The sequence below is a fragment of the Aspergillus karnatakaensis genome (assembly GCF_047715665.1).
Source record: "Aspergillus karnatakaensis strain CBS 102800 unplaced genomic scaffold BJY04scaffold_9, whole genome shotgun sequence".
NCBI classification, from domain to species: domain Eukaryota; kingdom Fungi; phylum Ascomycota; class Eurotiomycetes; order Eurotiales; family Aspergillaceae; genus Aspergillus; species Aspergillus karnatakaensis.
In genome coordinates, this window is record NW_027395721.1 from 449,388 (window position 1) to 476,654 (window position 27,267).

Here is a 27,267-nt window from a genome sequence, read left to right on the forward strand (position 1 = left end):
TATACAGAAGTAATAAAGAAAAGATTTCATTTGTTTAATACACCTTGAGCAGTGCCCGAAGTTTGAAGAAATATCCCGAATTCACAAGACAAACCCACGCAGAAATGGAAGAGCCAATTTCCCCGAATAAATCGTTAGCGAAAAGACACAAGAGAAGAAAATACAGTCAGTCCCAAGCTAAATGGAAGGAAAGCAAAAGTACAGTTCAGGACGATGGAAAGTGAGATACAACATAAACCAGCCGAGAAGACGTCCCGATACCGCCCAGACACACCTGTAAATGTAGGAAGCGAAAGCACGGAGCTTTCATGCAGAAGAGTGGAAGAGAGGATGAGTCGAAGAGAGAGTGGGGGTGTTTACTCCTGTCGACTGCGCTTGGTGCCGTGGGGATTCCACGAGCCGTCACCGACGCCCTGGTTCTGGGGGAAGAAGCCGGGATTGAAGCCCTGGTTTGGGCCTTGGAAGCCGCCTGTACTCGCCGTTAGAGATACTCTTAACTCTAAATCAGAGGTGGAACGTACCTTGCATGCCCATATTACCTCCCATTCCACCCATCATGGGGTTCATACCGCCTGACATTGGGTTCATCCCCATCCCACCCATGGGGTTCATACCGGGCATACCCATCATGTTGGGTGTCCCGGCCATGCCGCCGCCACGACCACCACGCATGCCGCCAGGACCGCCGCGCATGTTTCCACCCATCATACCTCCACGGTTATTGAATCCGTAATTCTGCATACCCATCTGGTTCCCCTGGAACCCGCCGCCAACCATGGGGTTGTTGAACCCACCCATCGGGTTCTGGAAATTGCGGTTGAAATTGGGCATGTTCTGCATTCCTCCACGGTTGTTGTATCCTCCCCTACCCCCGCGAAAGCCTCCTCCCCCCATGTTATTCATGCCAAAATTGACATTGCCCGTGTTGGGTGAGTTATATCCTCCCGACGAGCGTGCGTTGTCCTTTCGCATAGGATTGTCTTTAGGGAGTGTGCGGAACGGGTTCGGCATAGGGCTGGTATAGCTGACAACGTACTTTCGCCCGCTTTGGCCTGAAGTCGCGAGCGATTCGATCTGGTGCTTGGTTGCCGACGAGGCGGGAAGGGATGTGAACTCCAAGAACGCTTGTCTAGGAAAGGAAAAACAAACATTAGTACCGCCTACAAGTCGGACGCGGATGACCCACCCTTTGCTCTTTCCGTTGACCTTGTGTTCGCTGAAAGTCACGTCTTTCAGCTCACCCTCGCACCCTGCTTCACGGACCCAGCCCCGAATGTCGTCATCTGTAGTCCACCAATTCAATTCTGAGATAAGCAGGGCGGGAGTGGCATCTGGATCCACTTGGCGGTCGTCGTGTTCTTTGCGTTTGACGCCCTGTTGGGGCGTGGTGTCCTTTTGCATTTGTTGTTGGTGGTGAGAGGGGTGGTCTTGGTGTGTTACATTCCCCCCGTTAGGAGCGGAGGTGGGTTGTTCCTGAATCGTACCCGAGTCTGATGAAGCATTGCCGCTATTCTGGGTGTTGTTGTCTGGTGCGTCGAGAATGAGATCTTGGTCTTCTGCCTTCATCTCCTCATCCTGTTTGTAGTCGCCCTGGTCGTTAGCATTGTAGCCACTACCGTCTCCATAGATGTCAATATCGAAGTTATCATCCTCAGTAGCCATGGTGTTTAGGAAAGGTTCGAGGCCTCAAAGCAAGAATTGATTGCTTGTTTTTCTTTCTTTTTTTCTCAGTACACAGTCCTTCTTCTTGGGCTTCAATGCAAGTACAGGTCTGCAGGTGTAGGCCATGAATTAGCAAGGTGGATGTCATTTACTTGATCAACACAAAGCGCCGATGAAAGTCAGGGAGTAACACTTAGCCTCCCTCGTCGATTGGGCTGCAATAATCATAACAACGCATGAGCACAAAAGGAAGAAAGAATTCGATTATACGTACAATCCGAAGCCAAAACAGCTTCAAAGAAAACAAAGTCTTGACCAAGCCGGGGGTATGATGGCTCTGAAGGTAGAGCGAGGGCTTCCTTCTTGTTTGCGGAGTCCAAATACAGGTAGAATGATGGGCAGTATGAGAGATGGTAGATAAATCCACAGGAACGGCAGTCTGTCCACCAACACAACCCAAGAACAGGTCTAGCCCAGGTTCTTCAGCGAGAGCACAAGCGACAAAGGGGGAAAGCTAGAGAACAGGAAATCAAGCCGTCTGTAGGGTCTTTCGAGAACCTCAAATCCAGCTTCGCGAGATTTCCGACCCGTCGGTGTCTCCTGAGCGACGAGGAGATGTCTAGCAGAGGCGGTATATTGAGGAGAAGGAGGAGGTCGAGAAGAGACAGGATATTACAACAGCAAGGAGTACAGGCGGGTTCAGAGAGAAATACCCCTTGCAAGGCGTGTTGAAAGGAGAATCAAAGTCGAGTGGAGCGCGGCGCGAGGCGAGAAGGGACGATGATGAGAGAGGAGCTTCCTCAGGATCTCCGACTCCCGAGAGAGCTGGGTCGGAGCGGCCAAATCGTAAATCCGGTCTCCGGTCCGTCAAGTCACATACTCAGTTATTCTATGCTTAGGTAGGTAGTCTACGGGGCTCAACACTTGAAAGCGTTTATCAATGTCTTCAAACACTTTAATATGAACATCTAACTCATAAAGACGCATCCCATGCATCCCATGCTTGTTCATCATCGAATGCGCGTTCTCGCAATGCCGCCTCGCTCATGTCAGGCACCGCTTTGAGCTCGGAATCGTAACCTTCCCCAAGAGGCGGCTCGCCTTCATCTTGCCGCGTATTGTTGTTCCAAGAGTGCAACGTACAAGTGCCTGTCGAATACCCCCATCCGTTCCACGATGTTGCTTATACAGTTAGCTGGCATACACGAACATGCGCAGGTCAAACTTACCAGCTAGAACAGGTGCATTAGGATGCCAACTAGCGTCTCGCACGCAAGTCCTCCATTGATTATCGCCTCCTCCACCTAGGCGATCGCGGAACCGACGGCCTCGAGGGCGCGAATGATGTGTCGCCTTTCCGACGTCGATGGTCCCTGCTAAAGTTGCATCTAGGTTATACACATAAACTTTGCCGTCTTCACTGCCACTGTACACATATCGAGAGCCCGTGCTCCCCGGTGGGGAGAAGTGGCATCTGATCAAGGTTCTGAGGACTCTGTGGCCTCGGAATGTGACAACGGAGCAGTCATGCGGGTGCGGGTAATAGAAATCGGACGGGAAAGGATCGAACCGGTAATCAAACCCGGTCCCATAGCTGGTTGCTTCAAGGGTGTCAAATTTGGCCGTCGACATCATCTTTCGCAAGTCCCACAGTTTCATCGTCTGGTCCTTGCTGTTGGACAACACGTAACGGCCATCACCCTTACTGTCGACATAAGTCAATCCTTCCGTATGCCCAACGAAAACTCCAGCCTCGCGCCTATCACCCATAGACCTTCTATCCCATACCCTAACAGTGCTGTCGTCGGATCCAGAGTAGAGAATGTGAGGCGAAAATTGATCCCCGAAACATACGGCATTCACGTCGTCTTCATGATTTCGCACCCGGAGAACAGTTTGCCTCGTTTCAAGGTCATATACTATGACAGAACGGTCACCAGTGCCGGCAACAATTTCACGACCATCTCCAGAGAAACGGACGGACCAGACCTGCGATAATCAATGGATGTTATACCCTTACGGAATTTCACTCACTGCGAATCCCTCTCTACCGAAGATGTCCCGCCCAGCTCTCCCGTCAGGGGATGAGGCCAGGTCTAGTACAGTCGGATCTGACGAATCTGCTGGATCTGTGGGTGCAAGGCAAACGAGATGACGGAGCGAGCTATACGCTAGGAACCGGTTGTCTGGGCTCAGGGTAGCATCGGTGATCGTCCACGAACCGAATGGATAATCGACCGTCTTGTAGTACCTCCATTCGTAGGGATTTGAAGAATCATACATTCGAACTTTGAAATCTTGGGCGCACGAGAAGAAGAAGTTGCCGTCGTCCGAGAATTGCCCTGAGTAGCACTTGGCATCGTAGTGAATAATTTTGTCAGCAATGGTACTGGGGATAAGGTCCTGCGTTTTGGTAAGTACGTGGCTATCAACGGCTGAAGCAACACTCACCTGGGCTATGGATCGAACTTTGCTCTTTTGCAGCCCTTGCCCATCAATTCCTAACTCGCGCCACATAAACCTTTCTGCGAGTGACTTCTTACGCTTCATGCGCTCCTCGACGTAACTAGAGTCCGTACCGAAGCACCCAGACCTCATCAGCTTCATGCCTTCATCACTCGGTATCTTAGGATACTGTGCTGGCCCCCTCCGTCTTGGAACTCTCCTTCCCAGTCCGAGTATTCCATATTCTGCTTCCTCGTCATCATCGTAGTCGTCATCGACAATGCCAGCGGGACCCGGGGTGAATCCATGATATCGGAATACTTGTCGCAGGCCGCCGGAAGCCAATATGTTCAGTAGCTGTGCAGTAGATACTATTCAAATCAGCTTTAGGATGGGATATCTGGGGTGATGGGACTACCTCTGGTAGGCCGCCCAGGTTGCTGGCCGCCGCCGGTCTGATTGTTTTCATCCATGGCGAACTCGATGTGTATGTTACCCAAATGCAACTCAGAGTCTGGTATTAGCGGATGGGTCAGCGGGACATTTTCAGCTCCGGAGTATGGTTCAGTACCAAAGGGATTGCCTTCTTCATCCGGATCGTACTCTTCTTCGTCGGCTCTATCCTCGGAGGCATCGGATTCAGGCTCAAAGTCCATATCGTCACCTTCTACTTCGTCCTCGTCTTCCTCAAGCCACTCACGTGCAGGATGCCATGTGCCCCCAGGGCCTCCCTGGTATGAATCGTCCCGTCGGTCACGGCCAGCGGGAGGGGAAGTAGACGAACTCATGGTCGGCCGGAAATAGAGGGGTACAAACGAGCGGAAGAGTATTATAATGCAGCAGCCATGTCAGACAGTGTCTGAAGCCAAGTGACAGCAGAAATGATAGTGGTAATATTAACACAATTGGCCGGCAATTAAATCCGAAGAGGAGCTAAGAATGGCATGAATCGGACTCGGGGGTCGAGGAGCTGCTTATCGATAGTCATTTGGTTGACTCCCAGAGTCCCAGCAGAGGCGCGTTTATGTCATCCATCTCACTTCCTCGGCTTCCTTAACTCCTAACCCCGCCCCTTTTAAAAGACCACCCTCATTATCATTATTAGATGTGAGTATTCATTCATCTCATCTCATCTATTGTCGATATACAATAGAAACTTTCTCTTGATGACCAAGATGTCCAAAACGCCCAAGATCAGATCATAAAACATCAAGTCAAACATGCTCACCCGGGGTAGTCCAAAAACAAAGTTATATATAGCCAACTCCTGACATGATGAAGGAAACGTTTTAGAGCAACCTGGGAACATTGCGCCAGCTACTCGCCAGCAAGACGTATATATTCGATTCCGGAGGCATTCGCAAAAAGACAACCAGCAACTGCACCAACCATGTCAACCCTTTCACTACGTCTTCCTCCGTCGCAACTCTAGGAAGAGGAATGCCCAGCTCCCAACCGTCGCTGGTTTCGTTTTTATCGACCGATGGAGGCGACTTGGTGACTGCGGCGCGTAATGCAAGCACATTGGCTATGGCTCGAATTCGCACCCTCAAATGCGCCCGCTTTTTTGTCGACTCCCGACGCACAACTTCGAGGTTTGCTTCGGACGATTTGTGGTCCTTTTCCTCCGTCAGGTAGAACAGGTGATGTCCAGGAATGTCCGGGGTATCCTGTGATGCAAGTGACACCTTCTGATACACAATTTCTACGCTCGAGTCAGCATACCAAACAGAGTGGGAAGGCAGGCCATTTGATGTCTATCGTACCTTGCAGAGACGACATTATGAAATTTGGAGGTTCCGAGACAATGAAGGTTTCTCGAATACAGGTCAAGAAAGGCCCTTCCGATTGGGTTGCATGCAGATAACGTTCAAAGTATCTTAACCGCTGAAACTCTCGCGGAATAGCCTTTTCGGTTTCGGTCAGGGCCACCTCTCCATGAGCTGATTCGTCTTCGGCTGATAGCTTGCTCAAACCCCGGTGTTTGCGAATGTCGCATTCGAATCGGAGGGATAGCAACCGCCTCATGACTTCTGTGAATCGATAATCGCTGTTGAGTCCTATCTGACCCGACTTTGCGAGCTCTTGAGCCATCGATAACAGCCGCTTGGAGCTCAAATCACCACGCGCCCTTTTTTCAAGCTCGTCGCTTAGAGACTCTTTATGGTAAACATCCCCAACAACGCCCGTTGGTGTTCTTTGGGCATGCACATCAGCACAGCAATGGCATTGAATCATGGACTTGGCCAGCCTTTCGCACAGTCTGCAGCCGGCAAATTCATGCCCGCAAACTTCGCACACTGGGATTTCTTCGGGTTCAGGGAGTGGGAACCTCCGCTCGACTTTGTCAAGTCCAATCTTCGGCACAGTATTCCCAAGACCTCCAGCGGAGAGAGTCTTGGTTAGGTTTGGACGAGGCTCCTTGGTATCGGCCGAAATGTTTTCGCCCATGGTGTCGACGTAGGAATCCTTCCTCGCCTCGATATCTTCATGATGTCTAAGTTCATCGGGCTGCCTTAAAGCTGTTGCAGGTGAATTGCTTTCGGATCTTATGATTGAAGACTCTCTGCGGTCATCGGGAGCAACAGGATGTTGATGTCCATAATTACCATTACCGCTCCAGTATCCGGCGCCCAAAATACCCACTCCATAGTTGCTTTCCGCACCATGAGGCTGAAAAGCACCCGAGTTGCTCCCAGGGCCATTGCCGCCAGGTGAAGGAAATTGCCCGCCTCCAGTGCCGTGTCCGGGATCGTGCCCGCCACCGCCGCCTCCTTTGCGGTCCTTGTGCTGGTTTTTGACCCCAGATATCGAACAATGTTTGACAAGGCAGTCAAAGAACTCGTCCCACGTCCTGATACGCTTGCCGCACTTCCCATATGCACACTGTTGGGGCGGATCTGTTGACTGAATCGTGCAGTTTGCCATCTCGGTCTTGGTGAGAGCCCTGTGCTGATGTCTCGACTTCATATGTTCATGATGTTTATCTCTTCTGTTTGTAATCCATTGCTCGCCGTGAGCATGGCAAACTGGACAGGAGTATCTGGTACTCGGATAATGTTCTGTTGTAATGTGTCGCTTAAGCGTGCCGGTTGTGCCGTACTCTCTGGCTGACTGGCAAAGGACGCATCGGTACTTCTTCTTGTCATCGACTTCTACCTCTGAGGTTTCGACCGGTTCAAGTATGGATAATCCTTTCTGGAACTGTACTTTCAACCAACCCAAATCAGGCGCATTAATGCTTCCGGGTGTCTCTCTGAGACTCAGGTAGAATTCGAGAATTGTCTGCAGTAAAGGAACCAGGCTGTCAAAGGGCTCTCGATGGACTGTACTGGTATCTTCGCGTGTCAAGCTTGCTGGTGTCATAGGCGCAATTGGCTGCGGGGGTGCCATTTGGTTGGATCCGCATTGGAAGGCGCCAGAACTATGTATTTCCGGGTAGATCAAGCTGCCATGATTTTGTTCCAACTCCGAGTCGTTCGGCAGCATTAACTGAGGGCTCCCCTGCATCATACCCTGCTGCTTTGGTTAACCAAACTTGCCGCACATTTAGAGAAGCTCCAGGGGGTAATATACCTCAGCTCCAATCCATTGAGGATCAGATGGATCTGGAAAGGATGTTTCTGCGAACGTCTGATCTGGGGGCGAAGGTCCGGTACCAAGGATCCCAGAAAAGCCCATTTCTTGATGGCGCTGATAGTGTTGAAACTCTTGGGAACTGAGGCGGCCACATTGACCCGACCCTCTTTGCTGGCTGTTATCCATGTTGGCGGTTGAGTATATGACTGCTGGAAGTGAGCTCCAGCGAAAAAAAGAGAATGGCGAGAGCGTGGAGAGTTTGACGGAGGTCGAGGATAAGAGGACGGCGGGGCCGGGAAGACAAGCTAGAAGCTGCCTTGCTCCAGGCTGATTCAGTCTCACAGCCTGAGACGGGCAAGGTTGAAAATGGTGTTGGCAAGGCTGGACGACGGCCTTGCTGTCGGACGATATGTAAGCGAAGCAAGACAACCCGGGTGAACTTGCTAAGGACAAGGGGTATTCTACAGGTAAAGAGAATGTAAAAGAAAATAATGTGATAGGAAGAGCCGAAACTCGAAGGGCAACGCGATATTAAGAAGAAGATGGGTGGAGTTCGCTTGCCCGGGCGATGCAATGATGGAAACTTGAGAAACCCTGGGTGTATTTGGAGGTAGAGTCGCATGCAAATCAACAAGAAGAAAAAACAACAACAATGATATTTTCCAAGGAGATAAGTAAGGAAAGACAGAGATTAAGAATAGAGTCAAAGCATGAGGGGGGGTTGGTGTCTTTTTCTACTTCGAGCCAGAGCCTCGCCGAAAGATGCTGATGGTGAAGAGGGCAGTGCTGCTCAATAGAAACTACATGCTGACCATCCATTGTATGCATAATTGACTTCAGTATGTATACATTTAACGGGCTGTATTTGTTCCACGGTGCGGGTGAGGTTCTTTTCACCCGAGCTATCATGCAAAGAATTCTTGGAAGTACAGTCAAGTCACAAGCAACAGAGCGCCACTGTATGCTCTAGGATGAAAGGAAACCTTAAGGTTGGAAATGAGGCGACGACCCCGGGCCATCAATATACGACTTGCTGTTGCCGCCCCTTCCGCGAAAGCTCTCTCTACCTACCGTCAGTACCGTACAGGCAGCTGCTGGGATACGAGCTAGGTAGCTCCCCTGACGCCCGAGGTGTTGATTCCCTGCGAAGCGCTTTCGGCTCTACCGAGTTTGACCCATGATCCTAGGGCACGTCAGTTATCCTTTTAGAAGCTCTCACAGCATTGAAACGTGGCTAGGTTGGGTTTTCCACAGGGTCGGAGGCTTAGATAGCAAGATAAGATCCATCAACCAAGATAAACTACGAGTAGCAATTAATCTCCGAGTCACACCGCGCAAATAAATAAAAAAGGCAGTGTTTGGTGTCTGGGGATGGATGGCCAAGCCGACGGTTTTCAGGGCAAACTCTCGCCGACCCACTCGTGATTCTGACAGTAATGACAGCTGATAACTATCTCCTGACTGAGCTTTCCCAATCCCCCTAAGCACGTTATGGATCCATCCGTCTGCACAGTGCTTTTATGGGCGTTCATGATGCTTTGGATTCGAGCGAGTTGCCTTGCACCACCAATCACGATCTGCACAAGTACCTACAGATTTGTGCTGGCTGTCGAGGGGAGATACCTCGTGTGGGAGTAGGACAGGGGAAAATTGGATTAGGGGTATAAATCATGAAATCCAGTAATAAATTACTACAGAGAATGGAGTACGTACATGAAGATGAGAATGGTATTATTATTCTACTCAGAGTGGATTTTGGCTCTCTTTGCGGGCGCCACAGGTATCAACCCCGCCAACGGAGCCCTGGAGGGTTTTCCCCTGCCAATGATGTCATCTATCTACAAAGTAAGGACAGACCCCAGTCTCCACGTCTTCCCTCGTTATGGTTTGGAGACCGTTCTCTCGGATGGGATTTTGAATTCTAGATCGTATCAATGACCATGCAATAAGCAGATCGAAAGAGGGTGGTGGTGTGTGCTGGAGTTCTCCATAGAACCACCCCAAGGCCGCAGAGGCTGTGCGGCGTGCGCAGGAACGGGTCCATGTCAAAATCCAGCCAAGAGGTTTCGAGCCTCATTTCACGGGATACAGCCTGCAACTTGAAGCCTTTCGAGTCTAAGCTGCCTTGCCTCTCACATCGAGTTCGTGTCATTCGCACAATGCTCGCCATGGCGAACGAATGACAACATCTCTCGACCTCAGTTCATTAATCATACAGGCTGCCTTGCGATTTGAGCCATCCTTTACACCGACACAACGGTCCTCGTTCTGCCTTGACAAGACTTGCGGTGTGTCTCCCAGCCCGCAACCATTTTATCCTTTGGTAAAGGATCCCGAGTTGGCAACCAATGATGCAAGTCGATCAAAGGGTTCAGGCGACGCTCTGGGAGTTTCTCGCAGACAGTGGGAGAGAGCGACAGCGTACTCCGTAATGAGGCTCAAAATCGAGGCCATCCTCCGACTCCTACGTAGGTAGGTAGTACCTAATACGTACATAGCAGTGGCACAGGCTCTTACACAGCCACGAATCGGTGGGTATTGTACCTATCATATTGTAGTGGTGGCGCTACGCACCTACACCTAACTATCTGATTACCCTCTTGTAGTACAAGTAATAGCTGGAGTCAATTGTCAGGCTGGTACCCGGAATGTCCACCAGCCATTGAACTTGGACTGCCCGGTAATCCGAGAATGACACACTCCAAGCAACACACGTGCCAGCTTCTCCCTTGTTGGCTGCCTTGAAGCTGCTTGGTTTATCGTACGGTAGGTTAGAAAGTCACTCAGCTGGAGCTAACGGCGCCTGTCTAACAAAGTCAAGAGGCAGTTCCCAGCGGCCATGCATATGAACATTTAGCTACTGCCGCGGCAATCCAACAACGGTCACCACCCCTTAACAGGGATATGGGATAACTTGGCGACCATAAACCTACCCTAGGTCTTCGGGCCGCTTTACATAATGCACCCCCTCTGGGTGATTGGGCCTGAGAGTGATCGCGGTTTGAGGCTTAGAGAAGCCTTTGCGACCCGACCGAAAGGAAAGGAGAGGACAGACAGGTTCAGTGCTGTTACTTGGGCTCATTGGGTTTCCCGGAATATTTTTCTTTTTGAAAATCGTTGAATCGGATAGCACCCAGCGTCGGTCGAGTCATCACTCCGCCACTATTTTGGATGCTCAAGAAATTGCGGACACTGAGCCTCAGGTGGTGTAACAAGCCAATCAGTTTGCGGACTCACGGGAAACGTCGTGCTTTCGGCCGGCGCCCTGTGAGTTAGTACCATGAACCACTGTCGCCCTCCAACTTGTAAATCAAGGGATCGGAAATGCTTTTTGAATAATCTTTTTCATTCAGGGGAATCTATGCACAGGATAGAGGTGTGCCGCTTCGAGAACCCTCAGTTTTTTCTCGTCACAAATGCAAACTCCACACGTGGAGCCGTAAAACCCAGAAAACACCAAACAACCCATCGCCCGTTCCATTCCATTTAGATTTGGGTGTCGTAAGGCAGAGGAGTGATGGTTTCGGGGGCGGAGCCCTCAACGGTGTGAGCCTCACGGGGCTGAGCGGGCTGGCGCTTGAGGTGAAGGTGGACACCCTGCTCCTTGGCCTGCTTCTTCTTCTCGGCGTTCAGCTTGACACGCTTGATGAAATCCTCACGAGAGCGGGAGTGCTTGACGTGCTCGACGCGGACGTTGATGCGCTTCTCGAGGTAGCGGTTGCCGACCATCTTGTAGAGGAGGACACCGACGGAAGACTTGGTGACGTTGTAGACAACACCGGTCTTACCGTTGTAGACCTTGTAGGGCATACTATAGAAAATCTCAGCAATTTCTTCTCATAAACCACCCATCGTCGAAAACCGCTCAGTCTCGGCTCGTTGAGATTGTAGGCGTGCGCAATGGAAGAAAAATTCACTAACCCCTTCTGAACGGCACCGTTGACCTTGATATCGACAATGTCGCCAACCCTATTATACAATCAGTCTCTGCTCTGAAAATTTCGTCGAGATCTAGCGCTCGCGGAGGATTTCGTCGTACCGGTAGGTCTTCAGGTAGGTGGAAAGGGCGATCGCACCCTTCTCACGGAAGTTGCGAGAGAAGGCATACTGGCATTTTCGTCAGCGACCGTTGGGAAAACACTCTCGAAACAACATACCCGGGTGCCGGAACGGAGACCGTGGGAGTGACCCATTTTGACGGTTTTTTGGCGTTGAGAATTGAAACTTGTCGAAAACGAAGAAGTCCCTCGATCTGCCGCCCTCTCGATGGTGTTCGACTTTCCGGATCTTAGTGCGCCGCCCTCCGCTGGATGAGCCCTAGCCCTATGCACCATCCCCAAAGCGGTTAGTGCTTGAATCTCCCTCCACCAACGGCTCGGCTATCTTCAAAAAGACATCCTCTTCTGTTGGACTTGGTGATAATCGTTCAGCTGACTATTCGACAACTATCGCGACAGCCAATTTGCAGTCATGGCCCCCGTCCCGTGAGTATTCAGTGTCAATCTGAATAGGCGCATGAATCTAATTACAACGCAGTCGCGTCTACTCCAAGACCTACAAGGTCCCTCGTCGTCGTAAGTGATTCTTGGGCGTGCTAGAAAGAAAAAACCCTATGATCGGACATTGAAGCTAACAATGCGCAGCTTTCGAGTCGGCTCGTCTGTTAGTACTATCCGGCCACTGATCAGAAGCGTGCTTCTGTTTATGTCGTGTGTTCTTATTCCTAACCTGGTCTCCTTAGTGACTCCGAACTGAAGATTGTCGGCGAGTTCGGTCTCCGCAACAAGCGTGAGGTGTGGCGTGTCCAGCTCACCCTGTCCAAGATCCGTCGTGCTGCTCGGTATGTCGCATTCAATCGGGAGTAATAACTGGAGGGAGACTAGTACTAACATATTATAGTGAGCTGCTCACCCTCGACGAGAAGGACCCCAAGCGCCTGTTCGAAGGAAATGCCTTGATTCGCCGTCTGGTCCGCATCGGTGTGCTCGATGAGTCCCGCATGAAGCTCGATTACGTCCTGGCTCTCCGCGTCGAGGACTTCTTGGAGCGTCGTCTCCAGACCTGCGTGTACAAGCTTGGTCTCGCCAAGTCCATCCACCACGCTCGTGTCCTGATCAAGCAGCGCCACATCCGGTATGCACTCCTCGAACCAGGAAACTCTGTCGGCGCTAACAACCACACAGTGTCGGCAAGCAGATCGTCAACGTTCCCTCTTACCTGGTCCGCCTTGACTCCCAGAAGCACATCGACTTCGCTCTCACCTCTCCCTTCGGTGGTGGCCGTCCCGGTCGTGTCCAGCGCAAGAAGGCTGCTGCTGCCGCTGGTGGTGGTGGTGACGAGGGTGAGGAGGAGGAGGAGTAGATTCTTTAAAATAGGAGTACGGACGGGTTTCGTTAAGGAAATTTATACACGGGGCTTTGATGTCACTGCAACATCGCGTATAACGTTGTACGACCTTGCAATTGGACGAATTCAAAAAAATTTATACCTAGTTAGCCTACGGCTCAGTCGCGAAACCCAGTCCATTATACTTTCCTCCATCGTAACCCTAACCATATTGTACGCCACCGTTTGTGTTGTGAGTTGGAATCAAGCCAGAACGCCGCCAGGGATATCATGAATCGTTCTTGAGCTCTCGCTCTTTAACCTTCCACGCCCACCAATTTCTTGAGTGCCTCTTCTGCACTCCTATACCATCTTCCCGCTTCCTCAAGGCCATCGCTCTCCCCCTCCTGTTTTTTCCTCTGTGCTTCTCGCGCTTGCATAATAGCCTCCGACTTGCGCCGCTCCAATATGCTCAATTCGCGTTCCATAGCTTCGGCCTCTCGAGTCTTACGGGGTAGGGTGGACTGGGCTGTGGCAAGCTGTCGGTTGAGCGCTGCAAGTTCCGCTTCACGTTCCGCTAAGAGAGACAAGGTTGCAGGGAGTGGGAGCGATTGAGATGACGACGTATCTGAATCGGCAATTTGTTTCGCGCGCAGCGCCGCGATAGTAGACTCGAGGTTGTCAATGGATTCAGGAAGGGTCTCGAGCCGTGCCATCTGCAACTGGACATTCTTATAGCCTGTTATGACCAGCAAGCGTTAAATGTGGTCCTCTGTTTGCATCTGGTTTCCCGGTAAAGGCAAAGCAAAGGAGACTTACGGGTCGCCAGATCTCGGGCTAGCTTTTCCATCTCTTCTATCATTGACCTGACTTCCTCCTTGCGCGCCTTGAGCTCTGCTTTCACCTCTGCCAGTTGTGTTTCCAGCTCCACGTTCTCATTGTGGCCGACTACCAGAGGCGGGTCACCAACGATTGCGCGTAGAAATTTCTCTTTCGTCACCTGCTCGACATACGAAAATCGTAGTTTCGAGAATAATTCCTAGGTCCACGGTGAGGATTTGCGCTGCAAGGATTGACTCCATAAAGGTTCATGCGCACCTTGTAGTGTGTCAAATCTGCCTCAAGGGTCGCTGGTGATGGATTATCAAGAGCGGAAACACCTGAGTTGCGTTTTGATGGTGAAGGGTCTGCAGAATCGGCCTCGGGGGAGAAAATGGGCTCGCTGATCCGAACAATCGAGAGTTGTGTCTTCAGCTGGCCGTGCTCTTCTTCCAGCTGTTGGAGCTGCTGTCGCGCCTGGAGGGCATTTGGTTCAGCCATTACTTCACCTAGTCAGCTGGTCTTCGAGAAGTCGTTCAAGGGAGCAAGATGGGGCTAGAAGTCAAGATTGTGGTCCGAAAGTTTGATGCTTAACTCCACCATGCGGCAGAATGCGGGGGGTAAACAAAACAGACTTCGATGATGGAGGCGGTGAGAAGTTCTTCGGTCGTCATTATTCCTGGTAGAAGAAGTCTGGACCGTCTGAGCTGCACCTTCTCTACTATAGGTACTTGTGTGCCTGCTGCATTCACTAACAAAACTACACTTTTACCACTATATAAAGCCGAGGTGATGTAGCCAAATCAATCGCCACGACATTACTCCTTACACCTTCCCATATCATCAGTTCCCTTCCCTCTCGCAAATGCCACCAGGACTCGGAAAAGCAATCGGTGACCCCAACAACGATGACTACGTTGCGCAAATCCTGTCAAAGGAAGCGCGGGATAGCTCCATGAAATACTCTTCTCTGGGGATGAATGCTTACATGCCCTCAAGGTTGAACCCGCCTCGCATCATTGCAAGTTTCCTGGATCTAACGCATAGTTGCCACAGACCTACCGGCTCCGCCCCCAAGCCCAACACGCGGTTCCTTCGACATATTATCAAAGAGACGGACAATCACAATACGGCTTTAAAGCGAAAAGAGGAGAAGGAAGCCAGGGAGCGGATGCGACAACTACGAGACCCAGTCCAATCTGACCATGTTAGCAAAGATCAGCATCAACGCCGTTCCCACAGACACGATGGCCGAGATCGGGACTCTCGGCGAGACAGGAGAGATGACCACGATAATAAGCATCGCTCCCATCGACGGAGACAAAGGAGTCGATCGGCCTCTCCGCATCGGGATCGAGCGCGTGATACCCGTCGGAGATTTAAGTCGCGCGCTCGGGACGACGACCGACAAAGAAGATCTAGAAGAAGTCACAGACATCGATCATATTCGAAGTCTCGAAGTCGCTCGCCATATTCAGGGTCACGCAGTCACCGCCACCGACATCGAAATCGCTCCAATTCTCGTTCCCGCTCGCCCGAGCTGAGAGTGAAGCACAAGGACAAAGGTGCTGTACGAGAAGTACGACCGTCTCCGATGGTTTCCTCGGACTCTCGAGACAAGCCATTTGGAAATGAACCAGGAAATGAATCGGACCCACTGGAAGATCTCGTTGGCCCTCTGCCTAAGGAAGATGCCCCAATTCGTTCTCGTGGACGAGGGGCTTACAGACCGAACACTAGTAACATTGACGCACATTTTGCTCCTGACTACGATCCAACCCTCGATGTGCATGCGGAAGAGAACGGATTGCTCTCAGGCAATAGGTCTTCTCGACGACCTGTGGCGGGACTCATGACTGGGGATGATGACTGGGAGCTTGCTCTAGAAGCTCTGCGTGACCGAGCCCGCTGGAAACAACAAGGTGAAGAGAGGCTACGGAAGGCAGGCTTCAACGATGATATTGTAGACAGGTGGAAGAACAACTCTACGGCAACGGGGAATGACGAGGAGTCATTAGAGAACGTCAAGTGGTCTACGAAGAGCGAAGGTCGTGAATGGGATCGTGGCAAGTTTGTAGATAAGGACGGACATATTGATATTAAGGCCTCGTGGTAACAGCACGTGAGGTTTCATGCTGGCGAGGCAGTCGCCTTCTATACATAATCTTCAACCCGTAAACGAATATTTATACGGGTTGATTCTAAAAACATATTCATTCGTCAGCTGCAGAAACCGAACAGTAGCGAGTCTTACGGCATCGACCGCGATCCTTACAAATGGCCTACAGCAGGTGGCACAAGATTCCGCACTTTGTCAGACCGCGGAAAGCATCAAGTCCCGGCCCACTTGCCGGTAACTAAAGTATATATACAGCATATCTAATCAGATCTATACACAACCTTTAGTCCTTCACCTCCCCTCGAGCCCATCCGACCATCCAAGAATGACAGACCAGTTTGCATTTACATACCCCTCTCCACTACTGGGCTACGAAAACCTAGAGCCACTTTCCGAGTAAGTCCCACGGTATGGTGTCATCCGACTGTGGATGATGAAAAGTGCCCCTCACACGACCTCACTCTCTGACCATTGTCTTGTTGTGACAACAACACAGGGAGAGGAATGATGACGGAAAATCGCTGAAGAACCCTCAACATGGTATCTTGAGCAGCGCATACGAGGTGTTTCCTGACCCTCTAAGCAAGGGTCGCCGCGGAGGGTTTGACATCCATGTTTATCACTTCCAGGTTCGTCTTTCTGCCTGATCGCAGGTGATGATGTTCGAGAAACTGACGGCCATGTCTGAACAGAATAACCCAGACCAAGTCACTTTTGCAAAGGCTCTATGGGAGCGCATCAGACGGGAGTGTACGTTTTCCCTTCATCCCTCCTCAGCTGCACAACTTACTCATAAAACGGAACAGTCCCCGAGCTTCGCATATATACTTTCTGGGACAAACCGGTTGGCCCACATCCAATCGCGATGTTCGAGGTTAATCTGTTCACGCCGGCGCAATTTGGTGCTTTCGTACCCTGGCTTATCATACACCGGGGCCCGTTAAGCGTGCTCTTGCACCCAAACACGACGGATGAGGAGGACGAAAGAAATCATACACAGCGGGCGACATGGCTGGGAGATAGGGTCCCACTGGATCTGAGGATCTTTAAGCTTATGAAGGAGAGGGAGAAGCAGAGGCAGGCCGAGGCCGAGGAGAGGGCTCAAGCCCAGAAGAGTGGGGATGGACTATAAGTAAAATGACCTCACTGGACTTCATGAAAACTTGGTTTCTGGTGCAAGAGAGTAAGTACCTAGCTTACTAACCTTCTAAATGTACATATAGATGGTAACCGATATATATATTTCCCAGCAAGACCAGAACTCCGGCGTAAGCGTAGACTTAATGACCGCAAGAAAATTACTGCAAATATTACGGCAGCCAAGAAGGCCCCAAATAATGAACACTCAGCTTGAGCGAGACGCCAGTTGCAGAATTTACAGCAAGCCCTCGAGGTAACTCTCCATCCTGCTGTTGGGATGATTCGCTCAGATGACACCGGAGACCCCGAATACAACCCCATCACGGGACGATCTTCGACCTTGCGTTCAATATCACTCGGCTAGAATTCAACAAATCATGCTTATCGATCTTGTGCATAGTTCAGGTCGCAACGGGGGGCAGTAACTCTAAACAAGCTCCGGTGCCTTGTCCTTGACGAAACTCAGAATTCACAACCCCTCTTTTCCGCACGAGTCAGCAGCAGAGGTGTCTGTTGGTTACAGGGCTGTCATTTGGCACTACCTCTCCAATGCTTGAGTTTCATTTGCTTTCCCCCACGAGGGCGCACGAGTGGATGGTTCGAAGGTGAGGATTCCAATTTAGTCTAGCAGGTGGAGGTGATTGCCGGCAGCTGGGGCGTGTTATGCATGTCCGATGTAACGGGACTGTCAGGCTAGAAATGATCGGAGTTTTCTTTGGGCACCCTCCGGAATTATATAGATATCTAAGACAGCCCCAACCGGGTTGCCGAGCAGGGGATTTCCAGGTTAATATCGACAAGCAAAGCCTTCCCTTGCCTCGTCCATACGGACTATCAACATCTACCGAGCATGTCTGCCTCTATTCCGAATTACGTACTGGAGTATGGTAAGTCAAGACCCTTGACTACTTAGCCCCCGCAGAGACTGGGAAAGTGTGGAGGCTAAACATTATAAAAGCTCCCCTGGTGTGGCTTCATAGCGAAGACCCATTCAAGCCCTCCGGCTTTGGGGAACAACTACAACATAATGTGCCAAAGGTGGACTACGTAACCGTTGAGGGCGCCCAAGTGCCTCTTACCCTCGATAATCTGGACCAACTCAATGCGCTCGGCGGCGAAAGTGTGTACCTGACCTCCATCGAGGGTATCGACGCCGACCCGCACCCTGAGTGGTTCTATGGTGCCGATATCGATGAGAATGGGCAGGCGAGCGAGACCTCTTCTGCAATCATCGTGCATGATCGTGGGGAAGGCGAGGTCGATGCTTTCTACTTCTACTACTATTCGTGAGTCTTTAGCCTACACCACTTAATCAAACGGGTTGCTGACTGCCAGTCAGGTATAATCAGGGCAATACTGTTCTGGGAATGGAGTTTGGTCACCACGTGGGAGATTGGTACCTCTGGCCTCCCAGACGTCATGAATGGAACTGACGATGACTGCTTGTAGGGAACATAACATGATTCGGTTTCAAGATGGGGTGCCGCAGGCCATCTGGTACAGCCAACATGCTCGGGGACAGGCTTTCACCTACGATGCGACTGAGAAGCAGGGCAAACGACCGATTGCCTACTCCGGAAACGGCACCCATGCAGTTTATTCCATCTCTGGGTGAGCAGGAACATGATTTTGCTGTATTAGAGATACGCTGACATCGTGTTAGTGGTCATGACCACACAATTCCTGGACTCAATCTCCCCGGTGGCTTTCTCGTCGACGAGACAGACCAGGGCACTTTGTGGGATCCAGTCTTGGGCGCGTATGCGTACAATTACATAGCGGCAACACAGACATTTGAGCCCTATGACTCCAGCTACCCAGTCAACTGGCTGAACTTCAACGGACGATGGGGTGACGATGCGCTTCAAGGAGGACCGGAACTGTTCGGGCAGAAGAAGTACGTCGGAGGGCCTAATGGGCCAAAGTTCAAGAGTCTTGAGCGCGAGAAGGTGTGCCCAAGCGATCCATGTGTTGTCTTGCCGTTTGTTATTTGGAGTGTCGAGACAGAGGAGTCTTCTGCCTAAGTAGAGACAATGTTTTTCATCATCTGTTAAATTGGGTGATGTAGCCGAAGGCTACTCCGGGGCATGCGAATTTCTTCTCTTCCCACACGGACATGATGGATGTTCTGAATTTTCCGAGGTTTACACTGCGCCTCTGTATGAAATACCATGGATGTTGACGAGTTCGGCCTCAAAGAGAGAAGACCTCAGATCGGGAGTCACCTGAGCCCGGAGATGAGAGCAAAGTGGGACAGACCTTGCTTTGTAATTGTAACGTGTTGATGTGGCCAATCAGACTGCTCAGTCAGCCAATTTTCAGTGTGTTTCGAACCTTCGGCCAAGTGGAATGTGGATAGCTGAATGTTGTACAGCAATCAAACTCCTGCCAGCAGCTGAGTAACCTTGAAGCACGAACACTCCAGATTCCCGCATCTTGTAGGTGGTCAACCGTCAACGACGGCTCCTTTACTCCAGTCTCCCGGAGTAGGCGCCGTGGTGAACAGACCGGTGGTACACTGCCGGTTCTACCGCCCCCACGTGTAAAATATTCCGGAGGTCGAGATTCGAGAGTCGAGACTCGTAACTCGACTATAAGGTATAAGTGCAATAATAGTACTGTGTAAGGCCAGCACCGTGCACGAACGTTGAGATATGGAGAGATCGTCGGTCCAATTTAACTTGCGACCTCTTCAGGATAAAGATGAGCTCTCCAGTGGTAGGCTGAAGGCGACAGATGAAACCTCGCAGCCAAGCCGGCCTAAGCTGCAAAGGTCGAGCCCCTGGGTCTGGTCGATTTTAGTCGATTTAGTCGTGATTTAGTCCATTTGACGTTTTGCCCCTGAATCGCTTCAGCTTTTGAGCTCTCCAGTCCTCAGCCCTTTGATTCTTTCTGCCATCAAAGAACATCCATCCATGAGTAGAGCTTAGAACCCTTTAGAGTAGCTGTTAGATATAGGCGACCTGAGGACACCCGGCAGTCAGTCTGAAGCACGATCTTCTGCATCACGAACCGTTGGGCCGCAGCTCCTCGTGCCTGTCCCCAAGCTACTTTGTACGAGAACAGCTTGTCGAAGCAAAACATCTCCTCACTGGCCGATCTTCATTCTGCCAGTCATCCTTTTCGTTTCATTTCTCTGCCCGTTTTCACTCTCTTCCCCTCCTTTCTCTCCATCCGCTCTTTTCTCTTTCATTCCTGTTGCGTTGATTCCTTCTCACTTCTATGCGCCGCATCAGTCGGACGCTGTGAGCGCAATTTCGCTTCTCTGTCCTTGCAATTAGAGCCCGAGAAAAGGGGAGAATCACCATTTCCTGTTCTCCGGCCTTTTTCCTCTCATTCGCTGAACATTCTCTTGCGCTCTCTTTCAGAGAATCCGGTTCTTTTCGGCATTCGCCTGCTGGACTCGTGAAGTGTCGATTTAGATAGCCCTCTGTTCCATTGGGATTGATTCTCAACATTTCCTTTTCCTCAGCTTTATTCCCGCTGCTCGGTCCGATCAATCGTTTGTCTGATCACTCTGGACAATAGACGATCGCCTTCAAGTCCAATCCCCATCGCTGCAATTAGTGAAAAGGATCTCAAGCCAGGCGCAGCCGTTGTTTGTGCAGTTGAAACATCATCCTAGAAGACAACAAGAAAATCATCAAAATCAAAGTCGGTAAGTACATCATATGTTATCTGGCTTGTTGCAGGCTGCAGCTAGTTATACCTCTCATTTGCGATGAATCTATATCTGAGACAACACTCATTCATAGGAACCCCACTTGGCCTTAAGAAACCCCTCGTGTTACAGAAGAGTCGATTTCAACCCAGCACCTTATGGCGACTACTGCAACACGACCCCGGACTCCGAGCCGGGGCCAGCCTCCTGTTAATGTTCCTCCTATTCCTGCCGAGAACGGTGCAAAGGATCAACGCCGAACCTCCTCATCATTGGGGTTCCTTCGCCGTTCAAAGTCGACAGAGCCTATTGGCGACAAGAAATCCCGGAAGAAGATGTCAAAAGCCCAGTTAGAAGAGGAGTTCCGTCGCCAGAGCGAAGCGCGGCCGAAACAACCTCCCCGCCTCCCTGATCTCGCACCTCCACCAATCATCGAGACATTTGGAGGTGAGGAACATAAAGATGGTGTTGCTGATCTCGTCAGCCCCCTCTCACCTAACCTCCCTCGTCAATCCCGCAGCGCAATGAGTACTCCCGTGCCTCCCGACTTCACTGATCCATACGCTCGAACCGAGAGCATGACACACCGTGGTCGCTATAGCTATGCAAGCAGCTACGTCAGCACTGTGAATAACCCGCGCCGGCTGCGTCGACGCAAGGATCCTACCCCGTATAAGTAAGTGCACGATGCGCTGTGTGTTACGAATACTAACAGACATAGTATTCTGGTTATCGGTGCGCGGAATTCGGGAAAGACCTCGTTCCTCCATTTCCTCCGAAAGTCGCTGGCGCTGCCCCCTCATAAACACCCTTCACGTTCGCCCGAAGAAGTGGAATATGATCGTCAAAATCCCGCCAATGAAGGCTACACGTCTCATTATCTGGAAACCGAGATTGATGGAGAACGTGTTGGTCTGACACTTTGGGACTCTCAGGGCCTCGAGAAGAACATTGTTGACATTCAGTTACGTGGTGTTACCGGCTTTTTGGAGAGTAAATTTGAAGAGACCCTGAATGAGGAAATGAAAGTGATCCGTTCCCCCGGCACCCGTGATACCCATATCCACTGTACCTTTCTGATATTGGACCCTTCGCGGCTGGATGAGAACATTGCAGCTGCCGAGCGGGCTGCTCAAGGAACCCCGAGACCATCTGATTCCAACGTCTTGGGGGTTCTTGACGAGAACCTCGATCTTCAGGTGCTTCGGACGGTTATCGGCAAGACGACTGTTGTTCCCGTGATTAGCAAGGCTGATACGATCACTACAGCTCACATGGCGTACCTCAAGAAGGCGGTATGGGCAAGTTTGAAGCAAGCCAACATCGACCCTCTTGAGATCCTTACCCTTGAAGATCAGGAAGAGTTCACATCGGACAGCGATGATAGTGATGATGAACTGGAGACTCCCAAGGCTGAACAAACTCCGGCCGACTCAGAGGAGGGCACCCCTGATAAGGACAACATATCGCCTCAAGAGCCTCCATCATCTCCATCTCAGCGCAGTGAAAGCACTCGCAAATCAGCCGTTTCTCAAGCCGTTATTCCTCTTCTCCCTTTCTCAGTCCTGTCCCCGGACAAATACTCGTTGGAAAGCGAGACGGAGCCTGTTGGACGCAAGTTTCCCTGGGGGTTTGCTGACCCTTACGACCCCGAGCACTGTGACTTCCTGAAATTGAAAGACTCGGTGTTCAGCGACTGGCGATCCGAGTTGCGCGAGGCCAGTCGTGTAATCTGGTATGAGCGCTGGAGAACCAGTCGTCTGAACCGTCACGATGCTGTTACTTCAGCGAAGCAGAAAGCATTCGGCGGCAGAACAGGCCCCGACTTTGGACGCCGCACTCGATAATGGCTGGGTGCACCTGGTCTGGCCTTTTCGTGTTTGAGACTGTCTGCTTTCTTTTTTTCCTTTCCTTGCTTCTTCTAGACCTTCTTGGACTATTGCGACTCCCTTATTTCCGCTCTCCTCGAGTCGGTACGAACGACCCTGTAAGACCCATATCTACTCACATCTTGGGTCCGCCTGCTCGTTAGTCTTTGTCAACACGCAACTGTCTCGACCCCCAATCCCCTGCTCAACGTGTCCGGCTGTCAAGGGCTCCTCAACTGGAAGCAGTTAGTACTGATATCCGAGGAGCTACTCGCAAAGCTGAACACCGAGACGATAACGTCAAATGTTAGTGATTGGATCTGCGCGCTATGGCTTGGAATTTAGCTGCCTCCGACTTATGGTTGAGAAATGCCCTTTACTTACATTGTCCTCATCATTGTACAAATCTGCCCATTTTCTTTTCTGTCCATGTTCATTATACCACTTCTGTTCATCTAGGATGTCGCTGCAATATCTGGTTTTACCCCACTGTCATCCAAAATAAGCAATAGGCTTGTCCGCAGCCGGATGTCTTAGTTTACCTCTCTTCACACCAACCGTGTATTCTTGATTAGTTTCAACCTCTGAGTTGCATAAATATCACCTCTGTCCTGACTTTGCACCCTGGTCTCTGATTTACCCAGCCGTCGCCGAGTATAGGCACTGTGACCACTGACCACTGACCGGGGAAAGTGATACAATGACCAATGATGAACAAGCTCCTATGCAAAGATGCGGAGCTCAGCATGGGGCTCAGGGCTGTGGATGGTTCATGAGGGAAATGAGATGAGGATAATACGAGGGCCCAGGCTGCCTTGCAGTTGCAGCAGCGGTTTTTGCCCCATTTAGCTGGAGTAGTGCTCATTTGCTGTGACACCAAGGAGTCAAAGGCTCCGGCCATGAGATCTAAGCGGTGGAGCTTGCTTGCTTACCTGCAGGAAAGGATGCATTGCAAGCTCCGGATGCGGCTCTAAATGGTTGGAGAGAGTGGCGAAAATTGCAAATCACTGCGAAGTCAACGGAATTGCATGGTCAGTTGCCTGTCTATATCCTGAAAATGAGCACGAACATGGGGAGGGGGGTGGAGTGCTCTCTTCAGCTGAAGGGGGCGGCGGGCTTCAGCCGCGCGATACTCATCTTCCCCTCCCCTCTTCCATCGTTCGCCCTCACTCGCGCTTCCTGCCCCCTCCATTTTATTCTTTTCTCTCACTAGTCCCGTATTTTCTCCAAGGCCCCCTCCCCTCTCATCATTGTGTATTCTTGTACCCACGCTGATTTTTAAGATCGTGTGTGTTCTTGCTCTCAACTCCCCCCTACTACTGTGACCCCGCTACGAAGAAAGTCTCACGGCAGCAGCATCACCTGGAAGTCCTCCAGTTTCTATTTTGTGCTTTGTGGGGAAGATCCGATCGCATTTGATCAGACGGCCAGCTGCACTGCGCTCTTAAGCTTTGCGTCAGTGATTGCTTGCCATGTCTCTCCAGGTCAACGACCCACGGTCGCGTGGCCGTTCCAGGTCCCCAAGCGGCCGTACCCGTGAGCGTTCCACGTCTCGCGACACTCGACTGCCCTCTGTCGGCCCAGAGCCCTCAAGAAAAAGCAAGTACCTGTCCACTGAGCCTGCCGATGACAAAGCGCGAACAAGGTCAAGAAGTCGCGGAGCCAGCCCTCTTCGTGGATACAAGAAAACCTCGCGCTATGATTCAGACTCGGAGCACGATGCCAAGGATGGTTATACCCGGCCTCGGACTGATCGGGACTACTATTATCATTCCGACTCGGACGAGAGTAGAGGTGCGACAAAACGGAGCAGCCAGCGTTACTCCCAGCAGCCCGAGCGGAGGTCTGCACAGCTTGATACCTACTCGGATGAGGATATATACTCGGATTCCGACGATGATCTGGCCTACGGGGACGCACCTGCAGGCTTAGAGCGTGGATATTACGGATATAAGGGCACCACATCGGCCGCCCCATCACAGAAGCCGCTCATGACCGGAGCGCTGAAGTCGAGTGCAACTCCCAGAAGCAGCGCGGAGGCATTGAGTGGAAATCCTCGATATGCTCCAGGTCAGTCTACGTACCCTGGGCCCGCTCCTTCCCAGCAAACCTGGGCGCCCGTTCCCGATTGCGAGAAGCCGGGCTTTGTGCCGCCAACTTCGCAAGCTGGGGATCAATCAATGCCTGGGGCCTTCCCCGCCAGCACATCAGGCCAACCAAATCCACAGTACGTTACCTCGGGAGCTCCACAGAATACCTACCCTGCGTGGAATGCGCCACCGACAACATCTGGCGGTCCGTATACGGCTCCAGTTAGCGCTACAAGCCACCACCGCGGTCCATCAGGTGATCCCAACCTGTACGCGAATCCGCCTGCTTTCCAGTATGCTCAGGTTGACCCCAATGTTCGGTATTCAGCGAAACCTGCGACTGCTGCGCAAGCGAACGAGAGCCAGTATGGAGGGATCAGATACTCCACGGGCCCTCAATACTCGACCATACCCGCGAGTGGTCATGACCGAGGGCAACAGTATATTGAAGTTGCACCAGGGTCACGGCCTACCGGTCGCCCAACCAGTCTCAGTATCTCCACCGGCAACAGCCTAGGTGTTGCGGGATCCAATCCAGATAATCGGCCACCTGCCAGTCCAATGCTGGAGCCTTATAAAGGGACATACCAGAGTATATCTCCCATGCCATCACCAATTCTTATAGCCCCAAGAGACGACGATGTCTCCGACCTTGAGCCCCTGGACAATAGCACTGACAGCGAACGACGAAGGAGGCGAAAGTCCAAGAAATCTAAAGATGAGGGAGGCCTCAGAGAGCCAAAGAGCGATCGTTCGAGGAGAGGCAACAGCCGTGTGCGACACGAGCGCCATGATTCAAAGGATTCTCGGGAACCAAACTCTGTCGTCGTGGTCACTCCTGGCGCCGATAGACGGAAGGTGTCTTTCTATGACGCCACAGAGGACGCACTGGCTCTCCGCGATGCCCTATCTCATGCACGCAACATCGACACTAAAACACTGACCCAGATTCTGCCCCATTTAACGAGCCACGAAATCTTAGATCTTCGAAAAGAGTACAAAAATCATGTGAAGATCCACGGGAAGGGTGTGAACTTGGCCAAGCATATCCGAGTGAAACTGGGCAACACTGCACTTGGCAAAGTATGCTACGCAACTGCCCTTGGACGCTGGGAATCCGAAGCCTTCTGGGCGAACTGCTACTACCAATCTGGAAGCTCCAGGCGTGAACTACTGATAGAGTCTCTTTTCGGTCGAAGCAACGGCGAGATGCACGAGATTAAAGAGACCTTCAAGGACTCAAGATACGCCGACAGTTTAGAGAAGTGCATGAAAGCCGAGCTAAAAGCAGATAAATTCCGGACGGCGGTCCTTCTAGCGCTCGAGGAGAGCAGACAGAGCGAACGCGACAGCATTGACACAGAGTTAGTTCATCGTGATGTGCAAGCCCTACACGCAGCCCTTGTTTCACGTAACGGTGGCGAAACTGCAATGATATACATCATTGTCCGCCGGAGCGATTCGCATCTGCGAGAGGTTCTGCGCGCTTACGAGAAGATGTATCAGCGTAACTTTGCGCGCGAAATGATCCAGAAATCTCAGAACCTTGTTGTACGTGCATTTGGCCTTTCTCAACTCTGCCTTCTTGCTAATCACATACGAATAGGGGGAAACCTTGGCACACATTCTTAATGGAGCCATTAATCGACCTATGCGCGATGCCTTGCTGTTACACCAAGCTCTTCGAGAATCCCGGTCAGGTAAAGAGAGGTCAGAGCTATTGATATCTCGACTCGTCCGCCTTCACTGGGAGCCTCGGCATCTTGAAAATGTCAAGGCTGAATTCCGTCGCAGATATGGCGAACGTTTGGAGGAAGCAATCGCAGAAGAGATTTTACCGACATCCGGGGGAAGCGAGTGGGGAGAGTTCTGTATTCAGTTGGCGCAGAGCTCGAAGACCTTGACCGGAAAGTGAGCCTTTTTAATGATCTAGCGTGGGTGTTTTTTTCGAAGACCTGTGATTTACCGACTGCGCTATTTTGTTTTCCGTCGTAATGAAGTGATGAATGGCTTGAGTAGTTTTTACTGGATACTGGAATATGGATGCGATCATATGGGGTGTGAAAATATGATGGTGTTGTTGTTTTTAACTCGCTCCTTCTGTTCAAGAATCTCAGAGCTTCCTAGACATGATACCACAATTACTATGCAAGGCCATCCATTGTTGTCAAGATAACAAACTACAGAAGTGCAGCCAAGTGTCAGTACACGACAGTCCAGGATGATCCGCATGTTGTGTACCACAATTTTTTCTTTTCGAGGAAAAGGCTCATCATCTGACCGGCTATAAGTACATGGTTACAACGGTTGCTGCAGCGCCGAAGCATAAAATAGCTCAGACTCGAGAGGCTCCAGAGAACAGAACGTAAGTACCCCTGGTCTGCGCTGCTGTCAGCATACACAGCATCCTCGGAGGCTTGGGCGCTAATACTCGATTGCACGAAGCCCCCCGTTCCTGCATGATTCGTTGAGAACGTTTCCGAATGAGATCCTCCCCAACGAGTGTGCATTTCCCAAGACGAAGCTCGTCGTCAGCTTTTCTAGCATAAGCCTCGACAC

General features: G+C 51.2%; 10 protein-coding genes across 10 annotated transcripts; 5 read left to right on the top strand and 5 right to left on the bottom strand.

The window, feature by feature from the left end:
* On the bottom strand, positions 1-1,971 carry BJY04DRAFT_169917 (uncharacterized protein). Its single transcript, XM_073709205.1, has 3 exons — positions 1,187-1,971; positions 522-1,129; positions 1-469 (listed from the first exon to the last, which is right to left on the bottom strand). Exons 1-3 carry the CDS (start codon positions 1,660-1,662, stop codon positions 357-359), a joined length of 1,197 nt encoding a protein of 398 aa, XP_073574550.1. The 5' UTR covers positions 1,663-1,971; the 3' UTR covers positions 1-356.
* A 622-nt stretch (positions 1,972-2,593) lies between these two features.
* Positions 2,594-5,058, bottom strand: BJY04DRAFT_181909 (WD40 repeat domain-containing protein). The gene is made up of 6 exons (XM_073710260.1): positions 4,679-5,058; positions 4,526-4,621; positions 4,114-4,478; positions 3,697-4,065; positions 2,892-3,651; positions 2,594-2,844 (listed from the first exon to the last, which is right to left on the bottom strand). Exons 1-6 carry the CDS (start codon positions 4,893-4,895, stop codon positions 2,636-2,638), a joined length of 2,016 nt encoding a protein of 671 aa, XP_073574551.1. The 5' UTR covers positions 4,896-5,058; the 3' UTR covers positions 2,594-2,635.
* Positions 5,059-5,396: 338 nt separating this feature from the next.
* On the bottom strand, positions 5,397-7,872 carry BJY04DRAFT_215189 (putative C2H2 zinc finger domain protein; the record flags this gene model as incomplete). Its single annotated transcript, XM_073715424.1, has 3 exons — positions 5,397-5,812; positions 5,874-7,626; positions 7,684-7,872. The coding sequence occupies 3 exons, from the start codon at positions 7,870-7,872 to the stop codon at positions 5,397-5,399; spliced, it is 2,358 nt and encodes a 785-aa protein (XP_073574552.1).
* A 3,139-nt stretch (positions 7,873-11,011) lies between these two features.
* Positions 11,012-11,945, bottom strand: BJY04DRAFT_181920 (60S ribosomal protein eL21). The gene is made up of 4 exons (XM_073710261.1): positions 11,844-11,945; positions 11,726-11,793; positions 11,608-11,655; positions 11,012-11,497 (listed from the first exon to the last, which is right to left on the bottom strand). Exons 1-4 carry the CDS (start codon positions 11,877-11,879, stop codon positions 11,173-11,175), a joined length of 477 nt encoding a protein of 158 aa, XP_073574553.1. The 5' UTR covers positions 11,880-11,945; the 3' UTR covers positions 11,012-11,172.
* A 157-nt stretch (positions 11,946-12,102) lies between these two features.
* BJY04DRAFT_181927 (40S ribosomal uS4 domain-containing protein) lies at positions 12,103-13,211 on the top strand. The gene is made up of 6 exons (XM_073710262.1): positions 12,103-12,170; positions 12,223-12,260; positions 12,330-12,348; positions 12,428-12,526; positions 12,586-12,819; positions 12,870-13,211. Exons 1-6 carry the CDS (start codon positions 12,157-12,159, stop codon positions 13,045-13,047), a joined length of 582 nt encoding a protein of 193 aa, XP_073574554.1. The 5' UTR covers positions 12,103-12,156; the 3' UTR covers positions 13,048-13,211.
* BJY04DRAFT_181929 (uncharacterized protein) lies at positions 13,212-14,544 on the bottom strand. The gene is made up of 3 exons (XM_073710263.1): positions 14,110-14,544; positions 13,831-14,050; positions 13,212-13,750 (listed from the first exon to the last, which is right to left on the bottom strand). Exons 1-3 carry the CDS (start codon positions 14,329-14,331, stop codon positions 13,329-13,331), a joined length of 864 nt encoding a protein of 287 aa, XP_073574555.1. The 5' UTR covers positions 14,332-14,544; the 3' UTR covers positions 13,212-13,328.
* A 1-nt stretch (position 14,545) lies between these two features.
* On the top strand, positions 14,546-16,151 carry BJY04DRAFT_181932 (uncharacterized protein). The gene is made up of 2 exons (XM_073710264.1): positions 14,546-14,829; positions 14,887-16,151. Exons 1-2 carry the CDS (start codon positions 14,696-14,698, stop codon positions 15,944-15,946), a joined length of 1,194 nt encoding a protein of 397 aa, XP_073574556.1. The 5' UTR covers positions 14,546-14,695; the 3' UTR covers positions 15,947-16,151.
* A 14-nt stretch (positions 16,152-16,165) lies between these two features.
* BJY04DRAFT_181935 (uncharacterized protein) lies at positions 16,166-17,200 on the top strand. The gene is made up of 4 exons (XM_073710265.1): positions 16,166-16,345; positions 16,446-16,578; positions 16,642-16,699; positions 16,756-17,200. The coding sequence occupies exons 1-4, from the start codon at positions 16,275-16,277 to the stop codon at positions 17,079-17,081; spliced, it is 588 nt and encodes a 195-aa protein (XP_073574557.1). The 5' UTR covers positions 16,166-16,274; the 3' UTR covers positions 17,082-17,200.
* Positions 17,201-17,689: 489 nt separating this feature from the next.
* BJY04DRAFT_170026 (uncharacterized protein) lies at positions 17,690-19,428 on the top strand. Its single transcript, XM_073709207.1, has 5 exons — positions 17,690-17,976; positions 18,048-18,375; positions 18,429-18,485; positions 18,539-18,700; positions 18,753-19,428. Exons 1-5 carry the CDS (start codon positions 17,940-17,942, stop codon positions 19,111-19,113), a joined length of 945 nt encoding a protein of 314 aa, XP_073574558.1. The 5' UTR covers positions 17,690-17,939; the 3' UTR covers positions 19,114-19,428.
* A 1,480-nt stretch (positions 19,429-20,908) lies between these two features.
* BJY04DRAFT_205778 (uncharacterized protein) lies at positions 20,909-26,623 on the top strand (the record flags this gene model as incomplete). The annotated part of the gene is made up of 4 exons (XM_073713634.1): positions 20,909-21,426; positions 21,472-22,528; positions 24,103-26,259; positions 26,315-26,623. 4 exons carry the CDS (start codon positions 20,909-20,911, stop codon positions 26,621-26,623), a joined length of 4,041 nt encoding a protein of 1,346 aa, XP_073574559.1.
* Positions 26,624-27,267: the final 644 nt, after the last annotated feature.